The sequence below is a fragment of the Poecilia reticulata genome, linkage group LG16 (genome assembly GCF_000633615.1).
Source record: "Poecilia reticulata strain Guanapo linkage group LG16, Guppy_female_1.0+MT, whole genome shotgun sequence".
In the NCBI taxonomy this organism is placed as follows: Eukaryota; Metazoa; Chordata; class Actinopteri; order Cyprinodontiformes; family Poeciliidae; genus Poecilia; species Poecilia reticulata.
Window position 1 is genome coordinate 6,496,812 of NC_024346.1, and position 17,283 is coordinate 6,514,094.

Below are 17,283 nucleotides of genomic sequence, written 5' to 3' on the forward strand. Positions count from 1 at the left end.
AACAATAAATATATTTCTAAAAAAAGTTTAATTATAGACTTTACTGACTTATTTAGCTTGTAGCTCATGGTTGGTTTGTTTCACCTCCAGGCTTTAACAGGTATCTGCTGCATGTGAGCAAACAGTAAATGACCTTGTTGACGTTTTCCAGCAGCAGTGAAGCCTGTTTAACCTTTAACCTGATGACASATGCAGTTTGGATCAGCAGTGATCCAGAACTAAACCCAGCCTAACACTTACACGGCAGTCAGAACTAAACTGCTCAGTTTGTCAAGTTTTCTTYCAAAAAAGACAAAACTGAAGAGAAATTCAGCTCAGACCGCCTGATTTTCAGGGTTTTCTTCTTTGTGTTGTTTTTCTGCATCAGCTTACTGAGTCAACAGAAGGAAGCTGTCAGATGTCTGGGTCAGCCTGGAGGATTTTACTGTACAAGTTATCTGTCTGAAATCAGTAAAAACAATCAAACATGGTGGATTCTGAAGACAAAACAATCTAAATGTTTGAATTCTCCTGATGAWCCACASACATCTCAGCATAGAAGGAGTAAATGGATCCTGACGCTGTGGAGATATTTACCCAGGTTGTTGGCGTTTCCTGCACAGTTGATATCTCTCAGCAGCTCCTCGGCCACCTTCAGGGCGTCTTTGTCATAAACATTGACCATCACATCTGCAACGTCCAGGAAGTCTTTATTCTCAACCTGACCCTTCTTGACCTTTTTATCCCAGTCTATAAGTGCTGAGCAGAACTTCCTAAAATTCTTCTCGTCCAGGTTCTCCAGGACATCAGCTAAAATCCTTTTGGGTCTTTTTGTGGCCATTTCTCACTGAGATGATGCAGCAGGCGCTGTGGCTGGTGCAGCAGGCGCTGGGCTTAAATGAGCTGCTGGCACTTTTCCACTTCTTCTTAAAGTGGTGTGTTCAMATGCTATGAGAAAATGTTGTTTCAWTAATCACTTCCCATCTAATTTGAATAATATGTATTAAAATGAAAAATTCCTCACAGAGCTGCAGATATTTCATGTTTATATGCAGATTTTATGCATTATAAAGATGTCAGTGTCTCTGGAAGTGCAGCTGAGCTGCTTATTTTAAAGCAGCAGCTTCAGTTTTCCTGCAGGTCCCTGAAGGCACCATGGAGGCTCCTCCTCAGCTGGACCTCCTATCTGCAGACRRATCTGTTCAACCTGAACTTCCACTTCGCTCCACCTGCAGAGCAGCAGGCCGGTTCTGCAGCATCACACTTCGTCTTGGCATGTTGATGTTCGTTCTGTAGAAAAACAAACTGGAGCATGAATCCTAAACACGTCTGAATGTAACCAAGCAGAAATGTAAGGGATATTTTTTTACGGAGAACAGGATGATCTCTTCCCGTATGTCGTTCCCAGAAGGCAGGATGTTCTGTTCTGACCTTTCAGCACGGTTCTGGCTCTGATGCTCCCTTCACATGACGTCTTGCTGGACTGTCCTCTGGGTCAGAACCAGAACCAAACACGGAGAAGCAGCTTTCAGMTTCTATGCACCACAAATCTGGAACAAGCTTCCAGAAAACTGCAAAACAGCCGAAACACTTCATCTTAATCTGAAAGCATGAGAGACATTTGTTTGTGTTTCGGGTGCAGAAAGGTTTAGTTAAAAAGCCTTAAAGTTGTTGAGTTGGTTCCTCGTGTCACTGAGTCCATCCCAGTTTAACAGGAACGATCAAAATGAGGCTCCAGCTCTTCACAATGTGACCAAACGAGAAAACAGACTGTAACTTTCTACTGTTCTTTAAAACACCATCCAATTTCTCTAAAACACTGAGGAAGCATCTCACATCCTCCACCATCTTGAAACCAAAAACCCTCTAAACATGAGACGGTTTGATTTTTATGTATGGTACGGAGAAAATTGCTGCCAACATTTAAGTTTCTTGGGGTAAATATTGACTCAAAACTTAAAAAATGTCAAAAAAGTGGCTAATCTAGTCATATTTAACCTTCATGTTTCAGGTCAGAAACATTTTGTATAAAAACTCATCAAGGTTGCTGCACAGTGGCGCAGTTGGTAGAGCTGTTGCCTTGCAGCAAGAAGGTTCAGGGTTCGATTCCCGGCCCTGGTCTTTCTGCATGGAGTCTCCATGTTCTCCCTGTGCATGGTGGGTTTTCTCCGGGTACTCCGGTTTCCTCCCACAGTCCAGAAACATGACTGTCAGGTTAATTGGTCTCTCCAAATTGTCCCTAGGTGTGAGTGTGTGTGTGCATGGTTGTGTGTCCTGTGTGTCTCTGTGTTGCCCTGCGACAGACTGGCGACCTGTCCAGGGTGACCCCGCCTCTCGCCCGAAACGTTGGCTGGAGAGGCACTAGCAATCCTCCCAACCCCACTGAGGGAAAAAGGGTGCAAGAAAATGGATGGATGGATGGATGGTTATTTCTACACTTGGAGATGACAGAAGAGTTGATTGGCTTAGAGCTTATTTTGCAGTTCTCTGATACCATGTTGACTGTTCACCTCTTTATGTAGGGAAGTACTCCAGAGTCAAAAGTGAGCGATTCTGTCTGAACATGCAAGCAATCCAGTCAAGAATGGGTTAAAATTCTTGCACAGCAACATGAGAAACTGATAAAAGTCTTGCAGTAAACGCCCACAGCAGTCTAAGACCTTTCACTGGAAAACTGTGGTTATTGAACACAACTTCAGCTGCCAAGTTTAAAAGGCCCGAGGCTTAACAGAACTTTATCTGTGAACAGAGGAGCATCATCTCAGAAAGTTTGATTCATGTTCACATTGAACTATCAGACCCAATTTTATAAATTCATAAAAATCCCAAATTTATCTAAACTACCGTAACGGGGGGGTGGCTGCCATGAGAGCGGGGCCACGGTGGTGATGGAGACATGATTACTATAGTACAGGAAATTGACGGGAACATTCCAGGAGCATGCTGGGACAGAGGGGTAAGATATGGACGTTTCCCGGCCAAAACGGGAACCTTGACAGGTATGCGGATGATGCTGCCTCTGAACTTTGCGGCAGGGATTTGGCCTGGTGATGGACTTGGTAACCTCCTTGTCTCATCTGACCAGATAAATGTGATCCTCCGGGTCGGAGAGCCTTTGGTGACCCCAGTTTCCGCGGCCATGTGCCAGTGCTGAGGGATTCACTGCCTCCAACAGGGGCTCATTTTGTGCTTTCTACATTCTAACCAGTTTAACTGTATTGTTTTTGTTTGGGGGGRAAAAGTTTAACCCYGATTTATTTGAGATTTTGTTCCARTCAYCGTCTCCTTCYCTTTGAGGTCACCTGGTCATGTGTTGCCATGGAAACGCATCCATTAGGGACCTGGTGTAGGCCACRGTGTTCGAGAGGGAGGGGAGAAGWTTTGGACGTCGTTTTGGGCCCAGATTGTGTTTTAGTTTTGAAGTTGTTAAAGTTAATTGTAATTATGTAAATGTTTTTCTAGACATATAATTGAACWCACCTGGAAATGGAATTAATCAGCCCTGATGMTTTAAAAGCTGTTGGCTGAGATCAGGGGAGACTCTCCCTCCTGCTGATGGTTGAAATCATGCCTCGCTGTGAAACTGTAACAAAGTGATTGTGAATAWATATAAAATATTTTTCCACAGTTCTGCATTTTTTGGATCCTGTCTGGTTCTTGCATTGTTTTGCTGCCTGGGTTATTTTATTAGGCCTGATAGGAGTTCGACACAGATCTCCAACCAACAAAAACAATGAATAAATCAGACATTTAATTTAAATTCCTTTATTGTGAATACCTTATTTGTGTCAAAGTTGGTTTCAGAGAAGAAAAGTGTGGACACCTGCTGTATTATGCTTGGTATGAGCTCGACGGAGAAGATTTTAAAGTTTACTCATTATTCTAATTGCAGGACCTCAGAAGAGTCCTGTATTGTCATTTTTTGTCACTTTCTTGGGAACGGGTCATTCGCACACCTGCTGCCTTCCTTGCATGTCGATTCTTTGAATCAGAAACTAGAATCCAGCAGTGAAAAWGACAGGAGTTTAATGCCAGGTGAAACAGGTGAGCAGCATGAGACACAGGAACACAGGTAGATGCAACGGGCTTGATTACTTTCAAAAGGCCGAGGAGCTGAAARCACAGATCATGAAAGACTTACAGAAATAACAGAAACTATTCAGGAAGGGGAACCCCAGAATCATTCAGACAAACTTACAAAGAAAAACTAAAAAARCAAAACTTTGAACCATGAACAACCAGAAACAAAAACCACAAAATCATGATGATCCAACAACCACTGATTTAAAACTATGTGCCATTTAAATTGGCCATWATGTACATAGATGTAGAATAAAGTTATTTTTTTGTCATTCCTTTTGCCAAACACTCACTGAAGCCACTGATGATGTTGTGATGTAGATTTCTTGTTAAAGTGAATTCAGACTTTTACAGACAAACACTGACAAGACAGAAACTCACAGCCCTGCTGGGCAAAGAAGTGAAAACTGATAGAAATAAATCTTTCCAGCTARATCAGCAAACAGAAGCTGGTTAATGAGAGTTTTTCTCTGCTCACCTTCCTGTTGACAGTCAGAGCTGAAGGTGGAGTTAATGCAAAGTAACGTAGATGAACAGATCAGCAGTTTGGGGAAAACTTTGAAACTGATTATATCGTCCTCATTCTTTGTCAATGTTTGATATCATTATGAAGTTTAGAATCCACAGTTTCAGAATCTCGTAACTCAAAAGGCTTCTGGGAAACTTGTCACATTTACTTACTGCTCAGTTACATAATYGGACAGAGAAAAAGTACTGAAAGTTCTGCTTCCTATCATATTAAAACATGTCATATTAGTTGTCCAGGAGTCCAGGATAGAGGTAAAACTTCTTGTTCAGCGTCATTCTGTCAATAACTGGCATCTGTTTCTGTTTGTCGTCGCCACATTTCGATACAAAGTCCTGGACCTGTGGAGTTGAAACAGAGTCAACAATTAGCTAAAGGTTCCTGAATAAATCAGCAGCATCGTTACAGACTAACTGTAGGAATGTGCAATAAATATGGAATATGGTTAAACGATGTTAATTTGTCCTGTGATAGAGATCTGTAGTCAACAACCGCTGACATCAAAGCAGAGCAAGTGGGCAGCAGCACGGCTGAGACCACAATAATCTGGACCTGGTTCKGGTTTGACCTCCATGGTTTTGCATGATGCTCAGGAGGAGCATGGCACAATGTCACGGGTTCGAGAGCGAGAGAAAAAAACTCTTGTTAAAAGTCACACTGGTCAGTGCGACCACATTGGACCACGCACAGAGCAAAAACACTCATGGGGTTTAAATCACACAATCTCTTCAGACCGTGAGCCGGTTGACCAATCAGACCAGGAGAAAAACATTCAACTTGCACAGTGAGTGGGGTGGCCTGGGTCTGAGAGGAGCTGATTTTTATTTATTTTTTAATAATTTCTGTCATTATAATGTCAAAAACACATCATTTCACTATGAAGTGATTTGTTTTTACAATAATATATATTTGATCATGTCTGTAGAAATCATTATTTTATGGATAAAAAGAAAAAAAATGGTTCTCTGGGCCCCCTGGTGGCCGCGGTAGGTACCGCACGCTTCCGGTCAGAAGTGAAGTTAGCAAAAACAAAGTCTCCTTCAGCGGAGGAGACATGAAAGAGGGAGAATAGAAAAGAGCCAAGATAAAGGTTTGTTTTAATGAGCCTTGGTAATGTAATGTAATGTAAAAGATTTCTAAAGCTACTAAAATTAGCTTGATGGTGACCTGGAATGATCCAGTTCAACAGCCAAACATTCATGCGAGGGTTTAAACTGAGTTTAACTTTAAATGAATTAATTCTCCTGTTTTCTGAGGTACCGTTGGCTTCAAAATGCCGAGTTTGATAACAATAATTAAAACTTCTCCATGTCTGACATCGTCTAGTAAAATGTTTCTACGTCAGGCTGCATGGCTGAGCTGCTCTGAGCTGCAGCTGGGATTTGTTGTTTGCTGCTGGTTATAATAATCATTTTGTGGTTAAAACAAACATTATTTTTCTAAGTTATGTGAAACTTCTGTTAAAATCATTTGAAGGCTCAGAATCAGTCCAGTACCGGTACCGGTCCACATTCTCAGGGGAGAAAGACTCAACTGGTGTAAATTACATTTGTAGCTATTGAAGTAACTTAGCTTTAGAGAAATTTAGTTAATCAAAGAATGACATGAACATGTGTGTAGGGCTGCACTGATTGCAGTTTTATGGCCGATTCCTGGTTACCGATCTTTAAAAAGCCTGAGCTGCTGGTTTTGATTTTGCCTGATATGAATTTTTTTTGTCTGAAATGTTGCTAAATATAGCAATAAAGTCACTGAGTTGGTAACAGGATTTATGAACCTTTGCTGATGAAGATAAGATCAGCTTCACATGTAAGTATCGGCCAATCACGATCCCCCAGAATTAAGGAAATCGGCTCCCAGAAATCGACTGGTTGATAAATCAGTTGGCCAATAAATGTATCTTATATTACATATGTATATAATGTAAACAGCCAGAGATGCAATAAGTTTATAGCAGGTGTGTGAATGATCTAATGGTCGGACTGCTGATGGCAGCCAGTCCACATTGGTAGCAGAACTAGAGGCCCCAAAACCAGGTTTCGCTTAGGGCCCCATGGAGTCTGGGGCCGGCCCTGCTTTGATTCAACCAGGTAGTAACCATTAATAAATGCTGCATAAAGCAAAACAGTTACAAACATTACAAAACCAACATACAACAGGGTTCAACACACAAATACATACATTCCACTCAATTACTATGTGATTTTTGTAAGTTTTATCCAAAAACATAATGTCATACATTGRTACTGCCACCCATCACAGTAGACATTGTGATATGAATTTTATGCCATATCAGACGTACATCCATCACTCTTCAGCTCCMGGTTTGAAAGACGCATTTAGTTCATGAGATGATATTCAGAAAGGACTTTTCTTTATTGCCTGAGTTTAGCTGCCTCTGTGCAAAGTTTATAATATCTGTGYCTGTGAATTATAACCTGTCAAAATGAAATAAATAAACAAACAAACGGTCAAATACAGAAAATGTTCTGTTAATGTGACCCTGGATGCCCATTGGAGGAAACGCCGTCTTTACGGTGTAGCTGAGGTAACCTGATGTCCAGATGCAGGTGAACCTCAATGTCTGGGGAAACTCGTTTCTTTAAGGCCGCATTCCAACAGTAAACTATTTCTCTGCTGTTTCTATACGTCTATCACTTATTTGGCGTTGGCATTGCCATAATTGAATCCTAATCTTTATATGATTTGCAGTAAATTAATGGGAAAAATGTAGTTCATGCTTTAAAACAGTCAAAATTAATTGACAGTTGATTTCAGAAATCATATCTTTTTCGTACCTTGGTGAAAAGATCAATAATGTGTTTCTGATAAGATTCTGGAGTGAAAACCTTCACGATGTTCTGGATGAGGATGGACCCGTTTGCTGTCTCTCTGTACGCCTTGTTGTCTGCAGGAAGACGAACAGACATGAGGAAGTCATGGACATGAGAGCAGGTCTCTCTAAAGTTTGACTAAACCCACCAGGAGTGCTGGCCAGAAGAGCAATGAAGTCTTTTTCTACGTGTGCAGATTTTTCCAGCTCTGGTCCCTGTTCCTCAGGCAGAGCAGCAGGGGGCCCGGTGCTTTCACCATCATGGACCCAAGTWGTGGCTCCACTTCTCACTGAAAGTTAAAAATGACACTCAGGTAAGAAAAGAGCCTGAAATGATCTCAGTGAGTTTTAGTAGCAGATCTAAGTCACCTCCTCTGCAGGCCTGCAGGATGACGACCTTTGGTTTGTTTATTAGTGCCTGACAGCCATTGGAGTTCAAGTATTTGTAAATTTTGTCGACTGCAAATTCATCAGGGTTTCCCTCTTTACAGTCAACCCCAAGAATTTTCCCCAGTTTGCCGTGAGACATAATGACCACGAACACGCTGTCAGTCTGCTTCAGTTTGGGATGTTTGGCAAAGTCTTTCAAAGCTTCATCAATCCGCTGAAGGAGACAGGAAATCATGTAACCAGTTTTTACATTTATTCATCCACCAGACAAGAACCAGTTTGAATTTCCTCCCAGTTGGAATAAAGTACCTTTCCAGTGAGGTTTTGGTATTTTACCACCTCGTATCCCAGACTTTGGAGGAGTTTCTCCATGTTCTCCTCGTCTTTCTCTGCTCCATGTCTGCTCAGTTTCTCATCAGAGAACTTGATGTTGGTGATCAGCAGAGCTACTCGGTTCCTGTAGTTGTTTTCAGTCACAGAGTAAACCTGACAGACATGGAGAGAAAGGAAACAAGAGAAACGGCTGAACTGGAACCTGCTGTTATAAGTCCAGGTAAAATTAACATTACAGTGAGAAAAAGATGAGCAAAAATCAAATAAAGATGTCATTATTTACATAAATATATATAGATTGGTAATACATCCAGAACGCCAAATTATGCTACATTTTTCTGTAAGTATATTTCACTCAGGATAATAGATCACTGACCTCTGGATCATCCTTTTTGGACATCCAAAAGTCTTTCACTGTCATTTCTGGTGGAGTAAAGAAGGAAAAGTTCAGGTGACGTTTATTAGAGCACATTTATGAATCCATTATCTAGATGCATGTGTTGCCAACACTCTTTGGCTCCTGGGTAAAACATTTGTTGAAATGTTTGTGTGCCTCTTTAAGGAAAGGGGAAAAATATGGATTTTGTTTGATGAGAAGAAAACAAAACAAAGATTGAAAAATATTCTCCTTCTCCTGCCTGTTGATTGCTTTCTGTAGAAATTAAATACATTTCTTAAAGTGGGTTTGTTCATGTCTGTTTTGTTTTTTTGTTGTGCAGGTTGTAGGAGAATCTGCTTGTTTTCAACTCCTTGTTTAATCAGTGGACTGTTTGTGATTTAAAAGCCTCTGCTCTGCATGTAAACATCTGCAGTTGAACATTTTACCAAGTCAAACCGGTCTGTCTCGATCTGCCTGCATAACTTGCTGGCTGGTTTTCCTGTGTGGTTCCTGGTAGTTTGAGGCACTGAGGGGCTGATCACAGTTTCCTTCTGCAGAGACACTTTGGGGGATGAGGACCTGCTCTGTGCAGACGTCCTCCAGACAACCAATTGCTCTGGAGATGTAAGGAAGATAACATCCTCCATGACTGAATGACTGAAGAATATGACAGTTGACTTTAACGCTGTAATGATGCACCTCAAAGCTTCATTAAATGATGTTTTATTATTTAGAGCCATTTGTTCTGGTTGAATTTGTTGTGCAACGCTCTCACTTCCACCAACGAGTTGGTGATGAATGCTCAGTGCTGTTCGCACAACATTCGTCCCGYTTTCCACAGATTTGTTTGGGTTTTCATTGGTTTTTTGGGGAATATCCAATATTATATAATATAATATAGAATTTATTAATAATCAATCGCTTACCCAATTACTGAAATAATACTTTAAGTTTCAAAGGAGAGCTCGTGGTCATGCATTGTTTTAAAAATGTATGTGACAATAATGATCATTTATCTTAAATTAGATTTTTACAATCTCTGAACGTCTGAGTTTTTGTTCCTCATGTTTAAAAGAAAAACTCACCACTGGGGGAATCAGCTACCCAATATAAACCTGCCTCTTTAGTCTCTTCAACTGCAAARCACAAGAAATCAASAACTTAAAACCAAATTACATGCATTTTTGCCCATTTTTGCAGGTTAACAACATAGAAGAATACAGTGTGATCATTATAATGGCAGCATAGATATGTGTAACACAGACGTGTTTTTTAAATAAAGATATGAKGATCTACTGTTTAAAATATTAAGCTCTAAGCTTTTTTATGATTGTTTCCAAAACATTTTAGCACCAAAGTTAGCCATATAAAATATATTTATCCTCTTTTCCAACTATTGTACCTAATTATATTCCACTTAAATATAACATTTTAAATGTATGTCTGTATAAAATCATCTGTTATAGCCAGGGCAGCTCCAACTGATGGAGCTGTTATTTTAGGAGGCATCCTGAGATCAGCTGCAGTTGGATCAGAACCGATCCAGTACAAATAACAGTTTTCTGTAGTGAGATGGTTTAACTTTTACTCTGTGAAATCAGAAATCAGACAAACAGTAGAAATGTTTTCATTCTCCTGAAGACAAATGGATCCAGATGATGTTTCTGTATTTACCCAGGTCGTTTGCTGCCTGTTCGCAGTCCATATCTCTGAGCAGCTCCTCGGCCACCTTCAGAGCTTCATCTGCATATTTATCAATCATCACCTCTGCAACCTCCAAGAAGTCTTTCTTCTCCACCTGGTTCTTCTTCACACGTTTATCCCGGCCCACAAGTCCTGAGCAGAACTTCTTAAAGTTCCTCTCTGACAGGTTCTCCAGGACATCTTCTAGAATCTGTGTGGGCTTTTTGGGAGCCATTTCTCACTGAGTGGATGCAGAGGCACTGTGGCTGTGGCAGCAGGCGTTGGGCTTAAATCAGCTGCTGACACTTTTCCACTCCTTAAAGTGATGCATTCAAATGCTATGGGGAAATGTTGTTTGACTCGTCCTTCTCCATCTAATTTCTATGATATTTATTGAAATGATAAATTCCTCCCAGGGCTACAGACGTGTTGTTTCATATGCAGATGTCTTAGATATTATTAAAGATGTCAGTGTCTCTGGAAGTGCAGCTGAGCTGCTTATTTTAAAGCAGCATCTTCAGTTTTCCTGCAGGTCCCTGAAGGCACCATGGAGGCTCCTCCTCAGCTGGACCTCCTATCTGCTCGCTTATCTGTTCAACCTGAACTTCCACTTCGCTCCACCTGCAGAGCAGCAGGGCGGTTCTGCAGCATCACACTTACTGCTGGATGTCAAAGGTCATGGAGCATGCTCAGTAAGTCATGTGATCAGCAGCTTTACAGGACATGTACGGTGTGAACTACAATCTGATGCTGTAGAAACACAAACTGGAACATGAATCCTAAACATGGCAGGAAAATCAGCCAAAATAAAAACTGAACGTCTTTAGAAACTTCCTGCTGGTGCAGAGCAGTTTTAAACGATTTGCTGCTTTGGAGGAGAGAAGTGAACATGGGATATTTTTCAACATAAATGACATGAATAGTTGCAGCCTGACATCAAATAGATTCTTATAGAGTATTAATTTGGAAACATGACCAACACTAACTAATTTTGTTTTAGCTTCCTCTGCTGTCATTGTTAAAACTATACTACTATTTTAAAACACAGTAGAAAATCAACATCATCGATCACAACTGCTTCTGCCCTCTGATTGGCCCAGTAGAAAATCTACCAGAGACAATCTGAGTGAAAGAGAGAAAACTCAGGCTGTAAGCAGAGGAACTAGTCACACCAAGCAGCAGACGTATCGTGAAGGGATTAACAGCTGACTGCATTTGGCTCATGATTACATCTGCAAACTGTTAGCATTATGCTGCTGCTGCTGAAGCTGCTGCTGGTGCTGCTGAAGCTGCTGCTGCTGCTGCTGCTGCTGCTGAAGCTGCTGCTGAAGCTGCTGCTGCTGCTGCAGCTGCTGCTGCTGCAGCTGCTCACGGCCGCCTCCAGTCAGCAACAGACCTTATAATGGAAAAGCTCACCGACTATCACAAAGTCCAGCATAATGTCAATAAGTTAAATGAAGAAAAACTATTTTTCACCAAAACTCATCCAGGACATGATGATGATGATGATGATGATGATGATGATGATGATGATGATGATGATGATGATGATGATGATGATGATGACGTCAGCAGCTCCTCCTTATTAGATTATCAAGCAGCCAAATTTCCAATGAGCTCATAAAAAACGCAACAGCCAGTAAAATCTAAACAATTCATCAACAAACTGCAAAAATGCAAAAATGTGAATCATTTCATAATAAACTCATTTAAAAAATCTACAATTCAACAAATTACCTAAATGTTTTCACAGTCGTGGCATAATCTTTTAATTTCCATGTCTGTAAATGAAATGCTTTTTCAATGAAAGATTCACAGCCATTTTATCACTTATTAATAAATTCACATAAATGTTTCCAGTCAGTTTATTCAAGTGAAGCTTCAGAACTGCCGCATTTAACACAGAAAACTTCACGTCGTTTTATTCTCACATAAAATACAGTAAAATTGTTCAACAAGCAGGAAGAATCAGCCAAAAGCGACACCTACTGGCTCAAAAATGTAATCGATGATATTTAAATAATTGTACATGATCGAACATCATGTAAAACGGAAACAAGTTTTCTCTTTTTGATGATCTGAAAGTTAATTGATTATAAATTGATAAGTAGGAAAAGGGTAGGACATTATAAGATATTATATCTTCTACCTGCTGAACAGAGAATATAACATGTGCATGTCACATGGGCAGAATCATTTGTTTACATGTTTATTTATTACGTTTGTTTCATTCTATTTTATTTTGTTTTCCTTTTTCTTGATTGTCTTTTCTGTCTGTTTGAAATAAATAAAATATATAACAAGTCTCAACACAGTCTTTGTCTGAAAAGGTTTTATTTACACAAATATTCATCAGAAACCGATAAAAATATTTTCTCCAGGTGTCTGAACTAAACACCAGGTTGTTCTTCTCTGTAGCAAAGGAGGTAGAAATGAGTTTTGTATAAAAAACAATAATAATAATAATAATATAAATGCACAAAACTCTATAAGACAGTCTTATTAACAATATTTACTCTTGTCCTCTCAGCATCGGGTGAAATGTGAGGCCTGGTGCTTCTCTGGGCCGGACGGACGGAGGTTTCACACATTTAGCATGAAACAAGGTTTTGGGTTTTGTTTTGTTTGTTTTACTACATTTCCTGAAGCAGATTTATCCTCTGAGGATGTTCTGGTTCTGGCAGAGTTCCTGATGTTGCGACCCGGCCGGACCGGACCCGGCCGGACCCAACCCGGCCGGACCGGGCCCTCACCAGGCCCCGCCGCTGGGCTCGGCCGCCGCCCCAGAGGCCGGCCATGTCTCTGTGTTCGTGGGTGAGACGCTCAGGCTGCTCAGCACCTCCTGCGCCGTTTTTCCCAGCATGCCCTGCATGTCGCAGACGAAGCGGTAGACGTAGCGTTTGCCCGCCGTCTTGTGGATGATGTTTTTGTGGTAGTAGTAGCGCAGGCCGCGGCTCAGCTTCTCATAGTTCATCTTCGGCTTGTTCTTGCACTGACCCCAGCGTTTGGCCACCTGCAGGAACAAGAAACCGAATAATTAGGATTTAATTATGACCGTAAAAATTCAGCTGAGTCTGAAACATCAAAGGTCAGCGTGTTGAAAATCCTGGATTTAAAACCCAAAGCTTCCCAGATCTGTGCTGATGATGCATTTCTACGTGTTAATAATTAAATCTCATCACTGATGTCTGAATATTTTAGTTTTTCACGTTTCAAAACTCTGTTAACTTCTCAAAGCGAATATAATAAACTAATGCAGCGTCAACATCAAACGGTTCCTGCTGAGATTTTTGTTGTTCTGAGCAGAAAATGTTGATTTGAACTGGGATGAATTTGTTAGTCTGATGTGGAGACGAACAGCTGCTCACACCGGGTCAAAGGTCAGGACAGATGTGGCTCTGAATCAAACGCTTCCCTGCAGATCAACCAAACATCACACTAAAAATCAGAGATGCTAATAATTCAATATCTTTAACTGTGTTTAAACATTGAGGTAAAAAACTGAAAGTTTTGGTTTGAAATGTTTTCATCCAGAATCTGCAGACATTCCTCAGAACTTCTTTAGTGTTCAGTTATTTCAGTTTCAGTTCATTATCATGTTGTAAAGCCTCCATGTGTTTCTTCTTCCTGCAGGTTTTTAAATCTGATGTTTGCAGTGGAGGAGAATCAAATCGTCGTTTCATGGCTGCTCAGTCAGCTGATGATTCACAGAAACCTTCAGTTTACTGGCAGCTAACAAACAAACGACCAACATTCAGCTCTTTAGTTCTTTAAAAAGAGACGATGTGCGTTGATTAATATAAATATTATGTAAATGTTGCAGGTTCAGAGGATAATTTTCATGGTTTCATTTTGATCAGAACTTATATTTTTGTCGTTTTTAAGATCAGAGCAATGACAGAAACAGTTCATGAAAACATAAATGAGTCTTTTCATGATTCATTTTCTCCATAAATCCTGATAAATCTCTTATGAGGAATAGATGGAAAAGCAAAAGTTAAGTCTGTGTTGAGGAATGTTTCAGGTGAAGCTCTGATTTATTCTTTTTTTACATTTATTTAATGTTTTTACTAATTATTCAACATTTTTATGCAGTGTTTTTGTGTCGGATTTTTTTTCCATTTCCAGTTTCTGAAATCCTTTCATCTGAAACTTGATGTGTCATTTATCACCAGAGGCTGTTTATCCATCAATATATAATCAATAGGTTGTATTTTACCAGTCAAAAATAGCTAACAATAATTATTAATGAATAACACATTTAAAAATAAAACTTTCATTTATCTGTGATGTTTTTTGTAAGAGGTGTTTTATTTTTAATCTGTTCTTTCAGTTATTATAATTTTTTCTCAGATTAATATTTATGAACCTTCACTGATGACATTTTAATCAAAACCGACTTTTCATCTGTTTTATTCTTTTGTTGTGACTTTTCTTCCAAAATCCGTTTTTTTTAAAAATCAGAGGATCTAAAAGGTTCGGAGGAGAACCTCGGCTCGGGTTCCAGAACCAGAACCAGAACCAGAACCTGGACCGTTCCTCACCTCGGTGGGATCAGACATCTTAAACTCCCATCCGTCTCCGGTCCAGGAGATGAAGGTCCGGCAGGCGGAGTCCAGAAGAAGCTCCAGGAGAAACTGCCACAGCTGGATCGGACCAGAACCTGGAGAACCGGAAGAAACTTTAATGTTTCATCTCTTCACCTGAAATCATTCCGGATTGGATTCTTCAGACCTGGATACGCGGACATGCCCGTTACCTGCCCCTCCCTCTCTGGCCTCTGCAGGTGGGTGTTCTTGCGTTTGGCCACACGGGGGCAGTAGTGCTCTGCAGGCTGAGTGCTGGGGTTCGACGGGCAGGAAGAAGAAGGAGGAGGAAGAGGAGGAGGAGGAGGGTGAAGCGGGCTGGAGGTGAAGCTGGGAGGTGAATATTCAGGCCAGAAGGGAGAAACCTGTCTGTGTCCGTCTGAGTCGTAGAAACTCTGATCGCTTTTATCTGGAGAAACACGGAAAGATCCGGAGTTAAACGGGAATACCGGGAATGTGGGAGGGCTGGGATGTAAGGGAGGCCGCCTGAAAAGTTACACTGTAAAAATTAACAGAAATATTTTGGTTTATTTATCCTGTCAGTCATATTTTCACCATGTTATCCATACATTTAGAAATGTCAGAGTTAAACATCACAATAAGAATATTGAGTTTCAAACTAAATATTTAGTTTGAAACTAAACCTGTGAATAAAATACTTAGTTTGGACATTTATACATGTCTGAATGTCATGGTGGGAATATGACTGTAAAATGATCTGACAGGATAAATGAATCATTTTTTACAGTGTAACTTTCCGGAGCTGCTGGGCTCAAGCTCTCACTCTGGAACGGGTTGGATCCTCTCCGGGTCAGGAACGGGCTGTGGCTGCCCTCCAGGCCCGGGCTGAACGGTCCGGCCTGAGGCAGGTTCTGGTAGGTCTGCAGGGCCTCCTGGTACCCAGTTTGGTTCTGGTCCAGAGTCAGACCGTCTGGGGATGAAGGAGATGGTCAGACAACCAAACAAACCTCAGAGGCAGCCGGTCAGCGCTCCGCGGTCCGGCCTCACCGTGTGGGTACAACCAGGTAAAGTCCTGGTGTGAGTCCAGGTTGAAGAGTCCGGTATCGGCAGTACCTGCTGAGGAAGACGGTTCCATCAGAACATTCAGACCCGGAGCAGAGCGGAGCGTTAGCAGGAAGAGCCTGGAGGTTTTACCTTTGCTGTGGTGGTAAATGTTTGGAGCTTTAGGAGGTTCTGGGTAGTACTGCTGCGGCCCGAAGGCCTTACTGTCCAACAGGAGGGACGGGTCTTCACCTGGACAGTCTGGAGGTTACACACACACACACACACACACACACACACACACACACACAGTTAGATGGTTCCTCCCTGCCTCAGTTCAGGTCTGGATCAGAACTGATCCTCTGACTCACATCCAGGATTAAATGTCAAAATGTTGACGGGAAAAGAGGAAAAATGCAGCAAACATTAATAAAACCTTTTCATGTTTTACCTGCAGGTCACAGGAAAATTTGACAATTTAGTTTAGACTTTAATAAATGAAATGAAGCTGCAAACAGAACCATCTGAAAAGCTTCGATCAAACTCCTGGTTCTGAATGAGCTCTGGCCTCCACGGCGCCATCTTCATCACTTCAACCATGTTTTAAATTCTCTCTGCATGGAGGCTTTATTTCTAACTTTAAACAGTTAAATGCGATAACTCAATGCAGCAGCGTGTTTAGCTGCTCGGCTCATCAGCAGGAGGAAGCGACTGATGCTCTGAGTGTGAATGACATGAATGGATGGAGACGCTGCAGGGAGGAAGCTGAGCAGGGAGGGGAGGAAACGCCAGCGGAGGGAGTGATGGAGGGATGGGAGGAGGAGGAAGAGGAGGCCGGACTCTAAATCTGTTGGAGGAGGAAATCTGGAGGAAAGGATTAGAGACGACAGACGGAGCGAGTCTTCAGCCTGACCACCCGGCCTGGTCCGGCCCGACCCGGGTCAGGGTCTGGCTGAGGCCCTCTGACAGACGTGATGACACAGTCTGCAGCACTTCCTGCGTCCTTCAGCTGCTCAGCTCAGAGGAAACACCTCAGATAAACACGCAGAGCCTTCCTCCTCCTCCTCCTCCTCCTCCTCCTCCTCCGGGTCAGAGAGGAACCAGCAGAACCTGAACTCACCATAAGACGTGAAGTCGAAGCCTGCAGGTACTTCCTGTGTGCTGAAGTCCTCAGTGTAGAATCCAGTGTGGCAAACCTCCATCTCCTCTTTCTGCAGGCACAAACCAGCTTCAGTCACAAATGGATCTGATTATTCAACCTGAGTCTGAAAATGTTCCGTTTGGACTCAGGAACCAGGATCAGGCTGGTTCAGGTCCTGGTTCTGATCCTGGTTCTGAGCAGAACGAACCTTTAGTTTGACGTTGTTCCCCTCCGTGGCTCCAGGTTCCCAGAAGCGGCTCCCAGCTGCGGTGGACGCGGAGCGCTCAGCCTGGGGGTCGGTGGGCTCCGGGCCGTTTATAAAGGCGCAGCGGCGCGGGGGCGGGGCGCGGG

The 17,283-nt window shown here is 41.8% G+C and overlaps 3 protein-coding genes across 4 annotated transcripts in view; all 3 read right to left on the reverse strand.

The window, feature by feature from the left end:
- Nucleotides 1-888, reverse strand: part of LOC103477730 (apoptosis-associated speck-like protein containing a CARD) — a 2,708-nt gene extending 1,820 nt beyond the window's left edge. The window contains exon 1 of the mRNA XM_008431014.1: nucleotides 577-888. Coding sequence (XP_008429236.1) covers nucleotides 577-820 — 244 coding nt within the window. The 5' untranslated portion in view covers nucleotides 821-888. The remainder of the gene's footprint in view (nucleotides 1-576) is intronic.
- A 2,840-nt stretch (nucleotides 889-3,728) lies between these two features.
- Nucleotides 3,729-10,492, reverse strand: caspa (caspase a). Its single transcript, XM_008431016.2, has 8 exons — nucleotides 10,195-10,492; nucleotides 9,606-9,656; nucleotides 8,518-8,564; nucleotides 8,118-8,294; nucleotides 7,788-8,022; nucleotides 7,568-7,708; nucleotides 7,384-7,493; nucleotides 3,729-4,926 (listed from the first exon to the last, which is right to left on the reverse strand). The coding sequence occupies exons 1-8, from the start codon at nucleotides 10,436-10,438 to the stop codon at nucleotides 4,813-4,815; spliced, it is 1,119 nt and encodes a 372-aa protein (XP_008429238.1). The 5' UTR covers nucleotides 10,439-10,492; the 3' UTR covers nucleotides 3,729-4,812.
- Nucleotides 10,493-12,939: 2,447 nt separating this feature from the next.
- etsrp (ETS1-related protein) lies at nucleotides 12,940-17,208 on the reverse strand. Of its 2 annotated transcripts, none has more exons than XM_008431018.1 (8): nucleotides 17,141-17,208; nucleotides 16,912-17,002; nucleotides 15,945-16,052; nucleotides 15,798-15,863; nucleotides 15,574-15,720; nucleotides 14,938-15,198; nucleotides 14,748-14,866; nucleotides 12,940-13,216 (listed from the first exon to the last, which is right to left on the reverse strand). In XM_008431018.1, the coding sequence occupies exons 2-8, from the start codon at nucleotides 16,991-16,993 to the stop codon at nucleotides 12,953-12,955; spliced, it is 1,047 nt and encodes a 348-aa protein (XP_008429240.1). In that variant the 5' UTR covers nucleotides 16,994-17,002; nucleotides 17,141-17,208; the 3' UTR covers nucleotides 12,940-12,952. The 2 variants fall into 2 exon arrangements, with proteins under 2 accessions (XP_008429240.1, XP_008429239.1); XM_008431017.1 differs by having other exon boundaries at nucleotides 15,798-15,866.
- Nucleotides 17,209-17,283: the final 75 nt, after the last annotated feature.

Coding starts and splice junctions, on each gene's coding strand:
- etsrp (XM_008431017.1), bottom strand. CDS start 16,993: ATGGAGGTTTGCCACACTGGATTCTACACTGAGGACTTCAGCACACAG. Junction 14,867..14,937: donor GGGCATGTCCGCGTATCCAG/GTCTGAAGAATC, acceptor CCGGTTCTCCAG/GTTCTGGTCCGATCCAGCTG. Junction 13,217..14,747: donor AGATGTCTGATCCCACCGAG/GTGAGGAACGGT, acceptor TTGTTCCTGCAG/GTGGCCAAACGCTGGGGTCA.